Source organism: Geotrypetes seraphini, chromosome 11 (genome assembly GCF_902459505.1).
Source record: "Geotrypetes seraphini chromosome 11, aGeoSer1.1, whole genome shotgun sequence".
NCBI classification, from domain to species: domain Eukaryota; kingdom Metazoa; phylum Chordata; class Amphibia; order Gymnophiona; family Dermophiidae; genus Geotrypetes; species Geotrypetes seraphini.
The window spans coordinates 1,893,140-1,908,755 of NC_047094.1; the positions used below are offsets into that span (position 1 = coordinate 1,893,140).

Here is a 15,616-nt window from a genome sequence, read left to right on the forward strand (position 1 = left end):
TGAGAGAAGCCTTACTGTACTCTGAATCTAGGGGCAAGATGGGGTATAATTAAGACTGATGATGAATTACTCGTAAATGGTTCTGGTTATAAAAGGAACAAGAAATGCTGCAAGGATGCACGAGTCCTGAAGTTTAGTATTAAACTTTTGAATTTAATCCTTGCTCTAAGAAGTTGGGGCTCCCTAATTAACGATGGGTTATCATGATCAAACATCATGGACACCATGTAACATCTTAGCTGCTTAGTTTGTAAAAGCTGAAGACATTTAGTGTTGGTAAGTGATGCCTATAAAAATGGAGTCAATAAGAAGTGGATTATGGCAGGCCTTGAACATTTTTCTTTTGACTTTAGTACCAGCTGCTGAGAATTCCCTCAAATGCTTCTCTTATCTTCCCAACCCTCCCTCCTCTCACCAGTCTACCAAAGCTCCTTTAGGGCCCATTTCTTTAGCACTCTCCAGACTGGTATAGGAAATCTTACAAGCAAGTGAAGACTGAAAACAAAACTGTGGAATAGTACATACATAGGTACCTTCCCCTATTCCTATCAGTCTTCTTTCAGTCTCCAGCAGATGTGAGTGAGCTGTACACATCTCCCTTGGTAGGGCTGTTGGAATTTATTTAGGGAACCTAGTCCCTGTTTTTGGCCGGATTGAGCTTGGGTGGGCCTTGTTTGGGGGTCCGTCCAACCTCGGGGATGTCAAACCTGGCGGGTCTCATGCTGGGACCCTCCCCCATTTCCTCCACCTCCCCAACCTTTTTTTTAGAGGTCCCTTAGCAGTAAGCCTTGCCCCCTAAGTCAAGCAAGGCATGCAGCTTTGAGAGCCATGTATGTTCTGTTTAAAAAAAAAAATCCTGAGGTAGTGCCGGTCTGAAGGGTTGCTTCCCTTTAAATTTTCTGTACTTTACTGTACTTTTTTGCTAACTGGCACTTTTGTTTTAGCTAGGTCACGAATGGAGCAATAAGCACGTCTCAGGGAAAAAAGTGCTCATTGTGCTCCAGACACAAGGCACTCGCGGCCAGCCTGTGCAAGCGGTGTACAGGCCGGTGCGGTGGTGGAGCTCAGTCGGCAGCGGCTGCAGGCACCCAAAGCTTCCCGCCGCTAGTGCCTCACGAGTCAGCTGGATGCAATGGGAAAGCCCAGTCTTCCCCCACTGCCTACGGAAGGTTTCCCTCAGCCGCCGATGGTAAGGGTAAACAGGATTTCCTTTCCACCGGTTCGGCTCAGGACTCTCTCTCAGCTGATTTTTTTTAACAGCTGATGCCGGCTTGCCTGCTTTAGCGGCTGGGACAGTTCAGGCCATGGAGGGGTTGTTTTGGGTGGAAACTTCGCCATTTTCTCAGTCTGGCGCCTCCATTTTGTCTGCAACCTCAGGTGACCTTCCTCCTGTATTGGAAAAACAGGGGCAGATTTCAGCTGGGTCCCCTGCTGTGGCAAGGAGTCCCTTGGGACCCCTGGGGGGTTTTCCCCCTGATTTAATTTTTGCATTGAGCAGAGCCTATTTTCAGGCGGCCCATGTGCACCCAGGGGCTTTCGGGGAGGGCGGGGGTTTCCTCCGTGCCCCCTGTGGCTTTGCCTCCCTCTTCTCCTTTGGCGTCCCCTCTTCCTCCTCCCTTGTCCAAGTGTGGCTTGGGATGAGGATTGATGGTCAAAGGAGCATGTTGGTCTGGATGAGGATCTGGACCCTTTTGAGGAATTTCAGGATGCTCTTGAGTGGACAGCCGCTGGTGGCGGGGCGGCAGTTTTCCTGTCTTTCGGCGAAGAGGCGTCCATGGTACACCTTTTTCAGAGGGATGAGCTACAAGACCTGATTCAGCAGGACTCCTCGGTGCTGCATTTTGAAGAAGCTCCACCGGAGACCCCGCGGGGGGACCCTCTTCTTTATGGGATCTGTATTGTTTCCTGCTTTTTTCCTATGTATTAGGATATTCAGGAAATACGCCGGAGGTGCCATTTCGGTTAGCGCACGCCATGGCCGTTTCAGTTAGCACATGCCATGGCTCGTTTGTATCCCATCCCGAGGCTACTTTAAAATTGCCAGTGAAGGACGCGGTGGTCTCAGCGATTGCTAAGCGGCATACCGTGCCTGTTGAGGGCAGTTCTGCCTTATGGGACTCTGAGAAGCATAAGTTGGAGACCATTCTTAAGCAAAATTTTGATGTTTCTGCCTTGAGGGTCCAGGCGGCTATTTGTGTGGGGCTGGTGGCTTGCGCCGTGTTTCGGTGTGCCGAGCGTGTCCTGGATCGTGAGTCTGATGACTGGTCTTTAGTGGATCAGGAGGTGGCAAAGATTGAGATGGCTGCTTCATTCCTTTCGGATGCTCTCTATGACTTGGTGCAGACGTTGGCCAAGTCTATGGCTTTTGGAGTGGCTGCGCGACGTACCTTGTGGCTTCACACTTGGTCGGCGGATGCCATGTCCATAACTAAGCTTACCAAATTTCCTTTTTTGGGGTTTTTGTTTGGAGAGGACTTAGATAAGTTGGTCCAGACTCTGACGGACTCTAAGGTACCCTGCCTGCCTGAGAACTGTGCCCACACAGAGTCTCGAGCTGGCACTGCCCACGGGCATCTGCAGGAGTTCCGCAAGTATCGCCCTGAGCATGGGGTTGCTACTTTCCAGGCTTCAGGGTTTTCCCAGGGTTGGTTTTATCAGCGCATGCAGTCCTTTTGGGGGGCCCGTCAGGGGGCTGGGAATCTGTAGTCCTCCCAGTGTTGGGTAGTCGGGAGGGATCTGAGCAGAAGCTGTTGCGCAAGTTAGATTTCAGTCGGATTCTTCGCTCTTATATGCAGAGGACCCAGGAGATCCAGAGAGATCCGGAAATCAGATCATCTCTTTGTCCTTCTAGCGGGTTCTCGTCAGGTGGGTGGCGCTTCTAAGGCTACTATTGTGCGCTGAATCAAGGAGACTATCTTCCACTTAGCTTCCACTTATCTTCTGAAAAAGAAGCCTGTTCCAGAATTTCTCAAGGCTCATTCCACTAGGGGTCAGGCAGCATCTTGGGCTGAGTCTTCGCTAGTGCCTCCAGTGGACATTTGTAAGGCTGCAGTTTGTTCTTCCTTGCATTCACTTGTCTGACACTACCGGGTAGATTTTCAGGCGCGTTGGGACGCAGTGTTCGGTGAACGTGTACTGGTGTCACCCTTCGGGGGTCCCACCCATGATGGGGACTGCTTTGGTACATCCCGCTTGTAAGATATCCTACACCAGTCTGGAGAGTGCTAAAGAAGGAGAAATTAGGTTCTTACCTGCTAATTTTCTTTCTTTTAGCTTCTCCAGACCGGTAGAGGTCCCCACCCTGTCTGTTGTTGTGGCTGTTGTGTGGGCAGTTTTTGTTTTTTGCTGTGGTTCTAGTATTTTTCTAGGGCTGGGGACAATTGAAGAAAAGCGGCTGTGGCTCGGCTGGCTTAGCTAGCGAGCTGTAGGGACATTTTCTTTCTGGGATCTCTCCTCTGCATTTTCCAATAGCATTTGTGTATTAGTTGTTACTCCTGTGAGGAGTATTATTCATTTCTGTTTCAAGTTCTTAGTTCTGCTTGGCTATTCGGCAGATAGATAAGAATAGGGGAAGGTACCTCTTATGTAGTACTCCACAGTTTTGTTTTCAGTCTCCACCTGCTTGTCGTGATTGGGATATATACCTGCTTGTAAGATTTCCTATACTGGTCTGGAGAAGCTAAAAGAAAGTAAATTATCAGGTAAGAACCTAATTTCTCCTTAACCTCTCCTGTGTCTGTGTGAAAAGAAAGGTTAATTAATGAGCCCTTAATGATACTGCACAGAGCAAACCGAAACCAATGGCCTTCCATGCTGTCAGCAACAGGCTGATGACCTCTGATATTTGTGTGTGAAGTAAATACCTTTTGGCTTTGCTCCCATCTGTCTTTTTCATTCACCCTTTTCTGGTTCCCCTGCAACCTGCCCTCATCTAGTGTCTCCACCCCTTTGCCTAACAAGTTAGCCACTACTCACCCTCAAGTTTACACTTAGCCAGGCACTCCCTTAGCCTGACAGGAGGTTTTTCTTCCCCAACTTGACTTCACCCAACTTCTCTATGTCTTTGTCCTGTCCTGCATGGACTACTGTAATGCACTATTTAGCGGATTAATAGCAAAAAATCTCCAGCACTTAGTGTGGCAATTAGACTCCTGAAAAACCTCTACGCCTGCAACTCTGTCTCAGAAACACTATCATCAGCCCACTGGCTACCCATTACCAAATGTATCTTTAAGGACCTAGTAATAACATACAAGTCCCTACACAACATGGCACCCAGCTACATATCAACCAAACTTCCTCCATACATCCCAGGAGGAAACACACCTGCAAATACCTCCTGGTTGCGTCCTGCAACTCCAGAATGCTAGATGTCGTTCCTACCAAGCTATTGGAATCGACTGTCTCCTCAAAGGGCTTCTGAACTTCAGGAAAGCAATAAAAACCTACCTCTTCCCATAAATCCAGTTCCTCCCTTCAAAGCATATGTATCCTAATGTACGCTGAACTAGATCCACTCTTGTTGTTAACAGAAGATGGAAATAACTGTATGTTAACTTAAGGACCAAATTGTATGCTAATCTTGACTCTGTATATCTAACCTTGCTGTACACATGTAAATTCATAATTTTTTTGTTTATGCTTTTTATATATATATATCAACCTTGTTACCCGTTCTCTACTCGGTGGGGAGGACGGGATATAAAACTAACCAAGGGCTCTTTTTACGAAGCTACATTAGCGGTTTAACGCACGCTAAACTTCTGGCCGCGCTAGCCGCTACTGCCTCCTCTTGAGCAGGCGGTAGTTTTTTGGCTAGCGCAGGGGTTAGCACATGATAAAAAGTCACGTGCGATGAAGCAACTATTACTATTACCGGGACAATAAACAGTTATGATATAGAATCTTTAGCAAATAGGCTGCATAACGCTGGAAGTAAAATTAATGATGCTTTAACTATACAAGCTAATTGGATGCCTACTATTTGGTACCCAATGACACTAGCGGCTGGCGTGGATAACGATATGTTAGATCTTTTTAATGCTAGTAATTCTCTAACCTTCCTTGTAGATACTAATATTACTCACATAATCAATTGGACTATATGTTCTTTGCAAACATTACAGCAGCAACAACAGAAAAATGTCTTTCAAACACAACTTTTGACAGCAAATGAACAAGTGTGGAGGACCGTCTTTTCTGATATAATCCATGCAGGCCATTGGCTACAAATACCTAGTTCGGGGATAAGGTGTGAGGAAACCCTATGTCAGGGATATTTTACCATTTACAATGTAACCAAACAGAGTATAATGTGTAAATACATAGTGATGCCTTTACTAATTGGGTCAGCTCCTAATCAACACTTTTGGACCCCCACCTTTTATGGACAGGTGATAGATATGTATAATCGTACCCATGATTTAACTTTTTGTGATAACACTTTAAGTGGAAAAGTTTGTAAATTACAATCTGCTGTATATGAACCATGTTTATTGCAAAATACTGTAAACAAATGTGAATGGACTATTATGCCAATAACCTATAGGTATATGGTCGAAATAGCACCACAAGTAGTATGTGTAGTAACTGATCAACCAGTGATACCAGGAATGGCAGTGCCTTTTTCGGGATGTATTCATAACATTTCAGTATTACACTGGGAAAATGACACATTCATATTAACTTCCGATGTGGATAAGAATGTAGCTATCATTTGGAATAGCACTAAATGGGATGTTCCAAATTGGGATTTAAATTTGACCAGATTTAAGCAAATATTAACTCAATCAACCAAAATACAGAGTGCCATCCGATACCTAAATCAAAGTATTATGGCTCATCAGCTTACCACCACTATTGCAGCAGACTCGATAGTGACAATAGGGTCAGGAATAGCTGATGCTACTTCACATCATTGGTGGGATATATTTTTAGGATACTCACCTTCAGCCAAAACGACTCTGGATTGGATCATCCATCCTCTGTTAATAGTTGTTATTCTGGTAATAATTTTATCTATCTGGAATTGTTATGTGGCATATGGCATTTGTTGTAAACAACAAAAAGTGATGATGGTTACATACAACACTCATTGTTAAGGACCGAATGTGATACGTATGGGATATATATGATATGAGAGTTGTTTTTAGTAACAATGGCTGTTTAAGAAACCATCTTCTACTAAAAGGATCCTAATACCAAATAACAACTTTCTTTTTTTAAAAAGGGGAACTAGAGTTCAGAAAGATAACTTGCACCTGGTGAGCCAGATTTAGTCAAAACAGGATATGGATGACTCAATCGAGAAAGGGGGAAAAGCAGGATATGCATAAACCGGATCCTGACCATAATACTTTGAGTAAAAAAGTGCCTATATGCTCATGTTTGAGCACAATACATAAACCGGATCCTGACCATAATCTGGGCATAAAAAGACAGGCAGAACTCAGTGGAATCGGGACTTCTCCACTGCTGAAGAGCCGTGTGATGCTGATATGAGATGAATGCGCTGCCTCCGATGTTTCGCTAGTCCCCTGATACCGGAGTGATGATGCAATATATGGTAACAAATTATTGATTCCTTACTGCATGATTTCATTATTATAAAATTGTATGAATAAACCTATATTATGCTTTCAGTCATCTGTGTATGCTATTAATTTTCCCAGTCAGAGAGCTGGTGAGGGGAAGGGAAAGTGGGATATAGCATTACCCTAAGAATAATAGCAGTACACTTACCCGGCAGCCCTTCAGCAATATTGCTTATAAAAATGTTAAAAAGAACAGAACCTTGAGGTACACCACTGATAACATCCCTTTCCTCATAGTGATCTCTATTGACCACTACCCTCTCACCTTCCACTCAACAAGTTCCTCACCCAGCCGGTCACTTTGGGACTCATCCCGAGGGTACTCAGTTTATTAGACGCCTGTGTAGAACATTATCAAAGGCTTTGCAAAAATCTAAATAGCACCACATCTAGCGCACTCTCTCCAATTCTCTGGTCACCCAGTCAAAAAAATTGATCAGGTTTGTCTGACAAGACCTACTTCTAGTGAATCCATGTTGCCTCCGGTCCTGTAATCTACCAGATTCCAGAAACTTCACCATTCTCTGTTTTAAAAGTGTCCATTAATTTACTTACCAAAGAAGTCAGACTTACTGGCTTGTAATTCCCTACTTCTTCCTTCCTCTTTTATGGAGAGGGACCACATCTGCTCTTCTCCAGTACCACTCCCAGCTCTAGAGAAGCATTGAGAAGGTCAGTCAGCAGAGCCACTAGAACTTCCTTAAGTTCCTTCAGCACCCTCAGATGTACATCATCCAGCCCCATCGCTTTGCCTACCTTTAATTTAGCTCCTCATGAACAATCCTCTGGAAATCGATCAGGGTCTACCAGACCTCCATCCCTTTTCGCATTTGTCTTCTGTTGTCCTCCCTGCACTTCAGCCGAGAACATAGAACAGAAATATTTGTTTAGCAATTCACCCTTTACAGCTTTGAGTCTCACAATGCCAGTTTTGCACTTCTTCCTATCACTGATATATCTAAAAAAAATGTCTTGTCGCCCCAATTTACCATGTCAGCTATTTTTTTCTTCCATTTGCATCTTTGCTTTCCTAACTACTCGACCAACCTCTTTTAACTTTTCCAGATATTTTTGCCTGTCTTCCTCTGTGATCTTTTGTAGTTTATGACAGCTAACTTCTTATTCCTTATATTCTCAGCTACTAATTTTGAGAACCAAAGCGGCCTTTTCCTCTTACTTTTACTTACTTGCCTCACAAAAAGGTCTGTCGTCCATACAGTAACTTCTTTCAGGTTTGCTCACTGCATTTCCATTCCTTCCAGATGTTCCCATTCAGACAATTCCTTGACATAATTCCCCATCTGAACAAAGTTAATTTTTGTAGTCCAGAACCTTTACTTTAGAATGAGCCCTCTCTATACCCATCTTAATATTAAACCATACCTTGCAGTGATCACTGGATGCTAGATGATCACCCATTAAGTCCAGTTTGACTGCATTCCACGTGGGTTCCATTATCAACTGCTGGAACAGCTCTCCTTGTAGAGAATCCAGGATCTCTCTATTTGTAGAAGACCCTGCAATATGGATACCCCAATCAACATCCAACATGTTAAAATCACGTCCCCTTTTTTAGATATATTCTGAATATCTGTTATTAAATCTCTGTCCACTTCTTCCATCTGTGAAGGAGGCCTGTATATCACACCAATGTGAATATATTTACCATTCCCTCATTCCAAATTGATCCCCTAATACCTCTTCACTGCCCTACAGATCTGGCAATTGTGTGGCTTTAATATGATCTTTAACATATGATGCTATTACCCCTCCTTTTCTTCCTACTCTGTCTTTCCTGAACAGATAATCTGTTCAGGAAAGACAGAGTAGGAAGAAAAGGAGGGGTAGTAGCATCATATGTTAAAGATCATATTAAAGCCACACAATTGCCAGATCTGTAGGGCAGTGAAGAGGTATTAGGGGATCAATTTGGAATGAGGGAATGGTAAATATATTCACATTGGTGTGATATAGCCTGGTATAACTACATGGGTCTCTGTGAACCACGTTTCCATGATCGCCATTATATCCAACTCATCTTCCATCACAGCTTCTAGAACCAGAATCTTGTTTCCCATTAGTAGATACTGCTTTCCAGATTTTGCCCTCTTTTCACATCTATGTAGAGGTATTCAGTTATTACCTGAGGGTTTATACTCACCCAGGGGCTTTGATTACCTTGTCCCATCACTTCTAGTTTAAGCCCTCTTGAGTAGATTAGCCAGCCTGCTGCCAAAGACACTTCTTCCCTTCTTTGATAGATGCATACCATTCCTGCTTAGCAGCCCTTGGAAAATCATCCCATGGTCCAGGAAGCCAAAATGCTCTTGATGACACCATCCACATAACCACACATTCATCTCCAGGATGCAAGCTTTTTTGCCCTGGCCTTTACCTTTGACAGGGAGGATAGACGAGAATAGCATTCTTACTGCTTTACCTTACTGCTTTACCTTCTCTCCCAGAGCCACAAAGTCACTTTTGATTCGTTCGCAGGAGTACCTGGCAGTATCATTAGTGCCAACATGGATGAGCAGCATCGGATAGTCATTAGGCTTGCTGAGTCTCGGCAACCTCTGGATTTTGACACCAGGCAGACAGCATGAATGCAGATGAATGCTTCTGAACCCCTTGGAAGGGAATCGCCAACCACTACTACTTTAAGCCTCCTAGTGGTCACGGATCCAGTAATTTTGGGAATTTCAAGCTTTGGCCCTTCCTCTCCCTCGGATGCTCTCATCTCCATATCGGTTCTCCAGTTCAAGGATGGGTGGAGTCACAGTACCAACCTTGCATGGTTCCGTAATGTTGAGTCCAGCTGTTTTCCCTCAGCACGGCCTCTTCTTCCCCACTTTGACGCCTCATGAACCATTTCATCAATGTACCTCTCATTCTGATGAATGCTTCTCAGTCTTGCCAAGTCCTCTCTCAGTTCCTTTACTTCCTTCATGAGGGATTCGAGCTGAAGACAGTTTGCACATGGAACCACTCCCTCTGCTTGTGTAACATTTTCTGTCTGCTCAGAGACAGAAGCTGTAACCTGAGCAGGAGCTTTGGTGACACAGTGTTTCCCAACCATACTGTGATTATAGAAGTACTTGCACCTAAAAGAAAGAGCAGAAAAATCCTACCAAAGCAATGTCCTGTACCTGGTTGGCTGAAGAGCCTATATATAAAAAAAACTCTGTCTTAGGGTAGACAGGAGGGAATTAACACCAGAGACTTTCCTCAACAGGTATTTGTACCCTAATCTGATTTTATGTAGGGTTACCAGATGCCTGGATTTCCCTGGACATGTCCTCTTTAAGAACTCTGTCAGGAATCTGGGTGGCTTTTCAATGTAACAACTTTTGTCTGGGAAAACTGGACATCTAGTAATCCTACAGCAGCTCAACCTATCCAAAGTCCTCCTCCCCACACACACCTATCTGGAGTTCCCCTCTCCCTCCCTCCACATACTTACCAGAGTTCTGTTGCCTCTCTCCCCCTCCCTACACACCTATTTGGAGTCCTGTTGCCTCCAGCCCCCTCCCTCACAGGATTCTGTCCTTGCTCACCCAGCACTTTTGTAACTCTTTGGCAGTCATCAGCATCAGTGAACTAAACGCTGCCTTTGGCAACCTGGAAGTTTTCTCTACAGAGAGCTCGGGGAAGGAAACACGATGTTCATGTAGTGGCGGGGCTGGGGGTAGAATGGTGTGGGACCGGAGGCAGAACAGGGCAGGGTCAAGTGTCCTTTTTTTTAAGAGGAAATCTGGTAACCCTACTCATACCAATCACTTTTTCTGACTTGCAGCACTAAGCCTAGGGACCTGAGCTTCAATCTATCCTTTTTGCACCAAGATGTTAATTTAGGACATTTCATAGTCGAGGGAGGGGCTTAGAATCAGTCTACCATCCAGCAGAATCTGGAGTGCAGCTCCTCTCATTTCCAGGCTCTCCCTCCTCTCCCCAGCCCCTCCCTCCCTCTTCCTGTTCATGGCATCACATCGCACGGCAGAGACTGAAAGGGAGAATCGGAGAGTATAGCAACTTGATCCTGGGCTCTGATGGCCCATCATGAACCAAGTCATCTGTCTGCTGCTTGCTGCTGGAGGATTTCTAGGGCTGGTGATCTCAGGTCAGCAAGTCATTAAATGACTTGAGGTTTCTTGGTTACACTGTAATTCAGAATTGAACTCAGATTTTTGTGGGATATGGGAATTTTATATAGTGGACATTTATGAGATATATATTGGGTTTTGTTATATAGGTTTTTGATAGTGAGATATGTAAAATATAATGATTTGTGTAGCAAGCAGAGCTGTTTTGTGTAGTAGGATACAAAACTGCTGTAGGAGTGCTGTGTAGTGCATGTTTTGTACAGAAGGCACTGATCTAGGAATGGTGGATAGTGGGCACAGAGCTCTGTATAAGTTTTGTGTAAAGGGCAATAGTGGACACACCATTTTGTGATTTTTGTTTGTACAGATGGCAGAGAGCTCTAGGGCTACAATGCTCAGATCAGTGCTCACCTCTTACTGCATAAATGTAGCCCTCCAATGTTCAAAGCTAATGGCATTCAAATTATAAGTATGCTGTGAGACTGAAAATAAGGGGGGAGGGGAACCTGTCTGGGGTATATGCACAAGAGTTTCACGGCAAGTGCCTAGGCAAACCTGAAATAACATAAGAATAGTCTTACTAGGTCACCCCAATGGTCCATCAGGCTCAGTAGCCTATTCTCACAGTGGCCAATCCAGGTCACTAGTACCTGGCTAAAACCCAAGGTGTAGCAATATTCCATGCTACCAATACAGGGCAAACAGTGGCTTCCCCCTTGTCTTTCTCAATTATTATTAACAGACTGGACTTTTCCTCCAGGAACTTGTCCAAACCTTTCTTAAAACCAGCTACGTTATCCGCTCTTACAACATCCTCTGGCAACACGTTCCACAGCTTAACTATTCTCTGAGTGAAAAAAAAATTCCTATTGATTTTATAAGTATTTCCCTGTAACTTTATCGAGTGTCCCCTAGTCTTTGTAATTTTTGATACAGTGAAAAATCAATCCACTTGTACCCGTTCTACTCCATTCAGGATTTTGTAGACTTCAATCCTATCTCCCCTCAGCCGTCTCTTCCAAGCTGAAGAGCCCTAACCATTTTAGCCTTTCCTCATATGAGAGGAGTTCCATCCCCTTTATCATCTTGGTCACTCTTCTTTGAACCTTTTCTAGTACTGCTATGTCTTTCTTGAGATCAGGAGACCAGAATTGAACACAATACTCCAGGTGAGGTTGCACCATGGAGCGATACAGGGGCATTATAACACTCTTAGTCTTGTTAACCATTTCTTTTTTAATAATTCCTAGCATCCTGTTTGCTTTTTTGGCCACTGCCATACATTGGGCGAAAGGTTTCATCGTATTGTCTACAATGACACCCAGATGCTTTTCTTGGGCACTAACCCTCAAGGTGGACCCCAGCATCCAGTAACTATGATTCGGGTTATTCTTCCCAATGTGCATCACTTTGCATTTGTCCACATTAAATTTCATCTGGCACTTGGATGCCTGCAAATTTTTACAATCTGCATGTGTTTTAACAACTTTGAACAGTTTAGTGTCATCTGCAAATTTAATCACCTCACTTGTCTTTCCAATTTCCAAATCATTTATAAATAAGTTAAATAGCATCGGTCCCAGTACAGACCCCTGTGGCAATCCACTGTTTACTCTCCTTCATTGAGAAAAATGACCATTTAACCCTATCCTCTGTTTTCTATCCGATAACCAATTCCTAATCCACAACTGCACTTTGCCACCTATCCCATGACTCTTTAATTTTCTTTGGAGCCTCTCATGAGGAACTTTATCAAAAGCTTTCTGAAAATCTAGATACACTACATCAGGGGTGGCCACATTTTTTATGCTTGCGAGCTACTTTTAAAATGACCAAGTCAAAATGAAATTTTAAAAAACACAAAGTACACTGTACGCAGAGAAAATGTTATCATTTATATTCCAGGGTTTTTTCAAAAAGGTCAATGCAGATGACTTTATGCAATGTTACCTCAGTAACAACTATACAAAAATAGACAAATATACCCCCTCCCCTTTTATTAAACCGCGATAGCAGTTTTTAGTGTAGGGAGCTGCACTGAATGCCCTGAGCTGCTTTCGACACTCATAGGCTCCCTGCACTAAAAACCGCTATTGCAATTTAGTAAAAGGGAGGCCATAGTGCAAAATATAGAGAGCACATATAAATTCTCAAAATGGACACATTTTTTGATTACTAAATTAAAAATAAAATCATTTTTCCTACCTTTGTTGTCTGGTGATTTAATGAGTCTCTGGTTGCACTTTCTTCTGACTGTGCATCCAATATTTCTTCCCTTTTTTTAGCCTCCTGTATGCTTATTCTCCTCCAGACCTCATTCCCTTCCCAAACTTTTTCTTCCTCTCTCCATGCCCCCTTCCCTTCTTTCTCCCTGCCCCCTTCTTTCTTTCTGTCTCCCTGTTCCCCTTTCTTTCTGTTTCCCTTTCTTTCTGCTCCCTGTCCCCCTTCTTTTTTTCTTTCTGGTTCCCTTCTTTCTGTCTCCCTGCCTGCCCCCTTTCTTTCTTTGTCTTTTTCCCTGTCCTCCACCAAGCCGCCGCCATCGGGGAACAGGCCCCTAAGCTGCCCGCTGCTGAGTTGTGAGCTCTCCCTGCTTCCCCACACGGTAAACAGAAGTGCCCCCTACATCAGCCTTCCCCCTACATCAATTCTGACGTCGGAGAGGAAGTTCCGGGCCAGCCAGGCAGCAATTGGCTGGCCCGGAACTTCCTCTCCGAAGTCAGAATTGCTGTCGGGGGGGGGGGGGGGGAGAGAGCTGGTCGGCCCAGCGCTTCTGTTTACGTCGGGAAGCAGGTAGAATGCGAAAGCAATGCGAGTCTATCACGGAGCCCGGGATGGATTCCGCAATTGACTTGTGTTGCCTTCATGATCTACTGGTCGATTGCAATTGACCTTTTGGGCACCCCTGCACTAAATCAACCAGCTCACCTTTATCCACATTTTTATTCATACCTTCAAAGAAGTCAAGCAAATTGGTGAGGTAAGATCTCCCTTGGCTGAACCCATGCTGCCTCTGTCTCATTAGAACATAAGAAGTTGCCTCCGCTGAGGCAGACCAGAGGTCCATCTCGCCCAGCGGTCTGCTCCCGCGGCGGCCCATTGCCTGAGCAGTGGTCCCTGACTAGCTCTTTAACCTATCTCTACTCCTATTCCTATAACTTACCTCTACTCCTATTCCTGTAACCTACCTCTACACCTATCTATACCCCTCAATCCCTTTGTCCTCTAGGAACCTATCCAAACCTTTGAAGCCCTGTAATGTGCTCCTGTCTACCACAGCCTCTGGAAGCACATTCCATGTATCCACCACCCTCTGGGTGAAAAAGAACTTCCTAGCATTTGTTCTAAACCTGTCCCCTTTCAATTTCTCCGAGTGCCCCCTTGTACTTGTGATTCCCCTTAATTTGAAAAATCTGTCCCTGTCTACTTTCTCTATGCCTTTCAGGATCTTGAAGGTTTCTATCATGTCTCCCCTAAGTCTCCACTTCTCCAGGGAGAACAGTCCTAACTGTTTCAATCTGTCAGTATATGAGAGATTTTCCATACCCTTTATCAGCTTAGTTGCTCTTCTCTGGACTCCCTTAAGTACTGCCATGTCCTTCTTGAGGTACGGCGACCAGTACTGGACACAGTATTCCAGATGCGGCCGCACCATTGCACGATACAGTGGCAGGATGACTTCCTTCGTCCTGGTCGTGATACCCTTCTTAAATCATGTTTGTCTGCGTGTTCCACAATTTTATTTTTTTATAATTGTTTCCACCATTTTGCCCGGCACTGTAATTTCCTGGATCTCTCCTGGAATAGAGATTGACACGGAGGAAAAATTTGTCCCCATCTCTGCAAACCATCTGATCCCATACACAAGCCTCGAATAGTTTTATGCTGAACTTATTGTATTATAGTATAAAAAGTGTGTGGTGCAGTGGTTAAAGCTACAGCCTTGGCACCCTGAGGCTGTGGGTTCAAATCCTGCACTGCTTCATATGACCCTGGGCAAGTCACTTAATTCCCATTGCCCCAGGTACATTAGATAGAGTGGGAGCCCACTGGGACAGTTAGGGAAAATGCTTAAGTACCTGAATAATGTAATGTGCATAGAATTGTAGGATATGCGGAATATAAATTGTAAATTTTAAAAAACAAACAAGCCAATATTCTGCACAATTATCATTTTATAAATCAAAGTTCTGGCTGCCGAACTAGAGGAAGAGATCTTCAGCTGGCAGGACTTTGTTTATAAATGTTTAGCAACATTGCTGTGAACAAGGCTGCCCTGTAAACATCTAAAAGCTAAGTTACTCAGCATTTCATATTCTGCTCTTTTGACTGGTTTTCAGCATTATATCTGCTTAATTTCTCTTCTCCTCCCTGTTTCTTACTAAAAAAAATATAAAAAAGCACAAAAAAATCCTTCTCTTTCCTCTGTTAAATCTTATTTCCTCTTCCTGCATTTTTGTTTAAAATACTGTGTTTTAGGTGGTATAGAGCCTATATTTCTGGTGCCTGTGGCTCAGGGTGACTAAAGTAGGGAAAATCCTGTTATAAATCCTGTGTTTTAGGGTAGCACTGATAGAACCTGCAGTTTTGTTTAAAATACTGTGTTTTAGGTGGTATAGAGCCTATATTTCTGGTGCCTGTGGCTCAGGGTGACTAAAGTAGGGAAAATCCTGTTATAAATCCTGTGTTTTAGGGTAGCACTGATAGAACCTGCAGTTTTGTTTAAAATACTGTGTTTTAGGTGGTATAGAGCCTATATTTCGGTCTTACTAGTATTCAGCCATTGTTTTCTGCTGATTAGGTGGTGAAGGGAGGGGCTCTAGTTTACTTCTAAGGTTAATTGCATTATCTTTGGGACATTGCTGTGCAAGGCTGCCCTGTGAACTTCTAAAAGCTAAGTTACTCAGCATTTCATATTCTGCT

At 44.0% G+C, this 15,616-nt stretch overlaps 1 protein-coding gene across 6 annotated transcripts in view; it reads left to right on the plus strand.

Moving 5' to 3' along the window:
• Window positions 1-10,568: 10,568 nt before the first annotated feature.
• LOC117345590 (interphotoreceptor matrix proteoglycan 2-like) overlaps window positions 10,569-15,616 on the plus strand; it is an 85,455-nt gene continuing 80,407 nt past the window's right edge. For all 6 annotated transcript variants that reach the window (XR_004536465.1, XM_033914463.1, XM_033914466.1 and 3 more), the window contains exon 1: window positions 10,569-10,713. Coding sequence is in view for 5 of the 6 variants with exons in the window: in XM_033914463.1 (XP_033770354.1) it covers window positions 10,653-10,713 (61 nt within the window). In the remaining variant the exon portion in view is untranslated. The remainder of the gene's footprint in view (window positions 10,714-15,616) is intronic.